Source organism: Ruditapes philippinarum, unplaced genomic scaffold, assembly GCF_026571515.1.
Source record: "Ruditapes philippinarum isolate M1 unplaced genomic scaffold, ASM2657151v2 ctg8921_1_1_1_1, whole genome shotgun sequence".
Taxonomy (NCBI): Eukaryota; Metazoa; Mollusca; class Bivalvia; order Venerida; family Veneridae; genus Ruditapes; species Ruditapes philippinarum.
Window position 1 is genome coordinate 1,397 of NW_026865808.1, and position 3,001 is coordinate 4,397.

General features: G+C 34.6%; 1 protein-coding gene across 1 annotated transcript; it reads right to left on the reverse strand.

The window, feature by feature from the left end:
• Window positions 1–304: 304 nt before the first annotated feature.
• On the reverse strand, window positions 305–1,509 carry LOC132730383 (uncharacterized). Its single transcript, XM_060716293.1, has 2 exons — window positions 1,395–1,509; window positions 305–852 (listed from the first exon to the last, which is right to left on the reverse strand). Exons 1-2 carry the CDS (start codon window positions 1,507–1,509, stop codon window positions 305–307), a joined length of 663 nt encoding a protein of 220 aa, XP_060572276.1.
• Window positions 1,510–3,001: the final 1,492 nt, after the last annotated feature.

The window sequence follows — 3,001 nt, forward strand, 5'->3', positions numbered from 1 at the left end:
ACGGGGCCCAATGTGCAAAACCCCATCCCCCGGTTGCCATTTTTATTAAAGGCCACAGGGGGAAAGGGTTTAAAAAAACTTGATTTTGAAAATGTTCTAAAAAATTTTTAACATGAATTTAAAATTTTTTTAAACTAGCTAAATATTTTTGAACTAGAAAAAAACAAAAACCCCAAAAAGAAAGTCCAAAAAGGAAAAATTAAAAAATTTTTGCAGGCTGGGTTTTTTGTTTAAACCCCTTTTCAGGGAAAGGGTTTTAACTGGAAATGAAAAAGGTAGGCCCACCCCCCCCTAGCCCCGGTTATTAATAAGCAGTTTTTAACTTGTTTTCTCCTCCCTCTCCCCTCCCTCCCCCCCCCCCTTTCCCCTCCCCTCCCCCTTCCCCTCCCCTCCCCTCCCCTCCCCCGGGTCCGTTCCTTTTCCCTTTCTTCCTCTCCTCTCCCTTCTCTCTCCTCTTCCTCTCCTCTCCTCCCCTTCTTCTTCCTTCCTTCCTCCTCTCCTTCTCCTTCCTCTCCTTCCCTTTCCCCTTCCCCCTCCCTTTCTCCTCTTTCCTCTCCTCTCCTTCCTTCCTCTCCTCTCCTCCCTCTCCTCTCCTCTCCTCTCCTCCTCTCCTCTTCCTCTCCTCTCCTCTCCTTCCTTCCTCTCCTCTCCTTCTCCTTCTTCCTTTCTCCTCTCCCCCTCCCCTTCCCTCCCCTTTTCCCCTCCCCTCCCCCCCCCTCAACCCTTCCCCTTCCCTCCCCTTCCCCCCCTCCCCTCCCCTCCCCTCCCCTCCCCTCCCCTTTCCCCTCCCTCCCTCCCTCCCTCCCCTCCCCTCCCCCTCCTCCTCCTCTCCTCTATTAGGTTTTGTTGTCACTGTTAATGGTCCACTTCACGATATAACCACAAAAATGAAAATCGGGCGTGACAAAAAATAAAAAATAAAATATGTTTTCTTTTCCGGAAACTCTTTCTTTCTTTTTCTCGTTTTTGGGCTATTTTTTAAACGGGCCACAATAATACAACATAAAAAAATTGCAAAAATTTCAGACCCCAAAAGTTAGGTAAATTTTTGGGGAAAATAATAGTTTACTGTTTTTTTTAAACTTGGGGATAGATTTTGTCATGGAAAAAAACCCAGTAAAATTTTCTTTTTTTTGATTTATATATTTTTCATTTTTTTTTTAATACGATTTTTTGGGTTTTTTGGGAAAACCCTTTTTTTGTTTCTTTTGTATAAAAGTTTATTTTAAAATGTAATTTAATGCACTTACTTTAATTTTTCGTTTTAAAAAGGAAATTTTCCTAGTTTCCCCATTAGCAGGATTTGCATAAATGTGATTTTAAGCAAGAGAGATGTTTTAACTAAAATGAAAATAATATTGATATAAGTTTATTATGTCTGCTTGCCTACTTACAAAAACTTGAAAACACCAGTTTATTAGCTGGGCTACTTACAAAAGCTGTACTATCTTCCTTTGAATATGTTGATGTACTCACCGGAGAAAAACATTGTTTGATCATGCCAATCATCTTGTTCCGTATTTTATCTCTCTTTTTTGTTGTGATATTTTTTCTTTTTCTTGTGCCCCTTTCGTTGAATCAATATCTTCTAAAAAACGTCGCTTGATCGCTGTCTTGTGACATTTCTCTTCTTCATCTTTAACACTATAACTGATTTCCTTTTCTTCTACCTCATCATCGGTAAACGTATCTATTTTATAACAAGCATTATGCTTTAACTACTAAAACCTCAATTCGGAATGTGTCGTATCATTATATAAGGAAATCATATTCTTTATCATTTCATTTTTATTGACTGTCACGTGCACCGTGTAAAAATGTAACAGTTCAAACCAAAAAACGAATAATTTATTAATCCTATATATTTTTGTTTCAAATGAACATTATAAAATCACAAATAGCTAACGTCCTGTTAAATTTGTCACTTTTTCTTATTTTTTAAAGACAAACAAACCAAAAAAGAATTTTGTGTTCCAGAATTCTCCAAAAACATCTTTCTTGAATAAAATTTGATTAATTTCATGTTTGGCACAGACAGTCAATGCCATTAACAGATAAGGGACACACATAAAATCAATACTGTTATTAACATATCGATGTTGTCGTAGGCGTTGTTCTGTACTTTAAAAAAGATAAAATTTTATATATAAAAAAGGGGATTTTTAAGCACAATTAAAATTTTGCCCAAATGACGATCAAAAAATTAGTTTCAGTTTTGGAAAAAACCGTTTTTTTTTTTTGTCAAAAATAAACATTCAAAATTTAAAAGGAAAAAAAATAGTTTGACCTTGACGGTCATAGTCATTTTAAGATACTTTTATTTGAGTTATTTAACACTGCTGTGCCTTAAGAGTCATTTTGTCTAAGAACGAGTCAAATACATAAACAAGGTAATGACCACTTATAAGTTTGACCTCTACATTCGACCACGATAATTTGAAGTTTAAGGTCATATTGAAAGTAGTCAACATGACGGGTTTATCATAAGTGTCAAATCTATCCAAATTTAAGTATAAAGCAAAACTATAAATACATAATAAAAAAATGATATGACAATTTAAGCAAATTTCAATAGTTTTTTAAGTTGTTTTGGGTACAACAATTATTCACATTTGCCATCATTACAATTGAAGCAAATGTCAAGTATTTTACATCCAAAGGTCAAGGTCATATTTGAATTCATCAACATATTGGTTTCGTCATAAGTGTTTATTTTTCTAGTTTATATTAAAAAAACGTTTAAGCAAATGTTTGCAAATTTGTCATATAATGCCAATGTCAAATAATGGTCGAGGTAAATTTCAATTACATAATGATGAGTGTTTTGTCCTATGCATTATTGAATTTTGCCCAAATATGAAGAAATTAAATTTATTACCTAAAAAGTTATAACAAATAATGGTAAAAATACCATGATTTAACCTTTAGGGCTTTTCATGACTTAATGCCAAATTGATTTTTGATAGTCCTAAATGTAGTTTTGTAAAAAAAATCCATTCAT

What these genes read in the sequence shown, in the direction of transcription:
- LOC132730383 (XM_060716293.1), bottom strand. Translation starts at nt 1,509, where the DNA reads ATGATTGGCATGATCAAACAATGTTTTTCTCCGGTGAGTACATCAACA. An exon ending in ACTGGTGTTTTCAAGTTTTT is followed by an intron (nt 853 to 1,394) that starts GTAAGTAGGCAA and finishes GACCATTAACAG; the next exon opens with TGACAACAAAACCTAATAGA.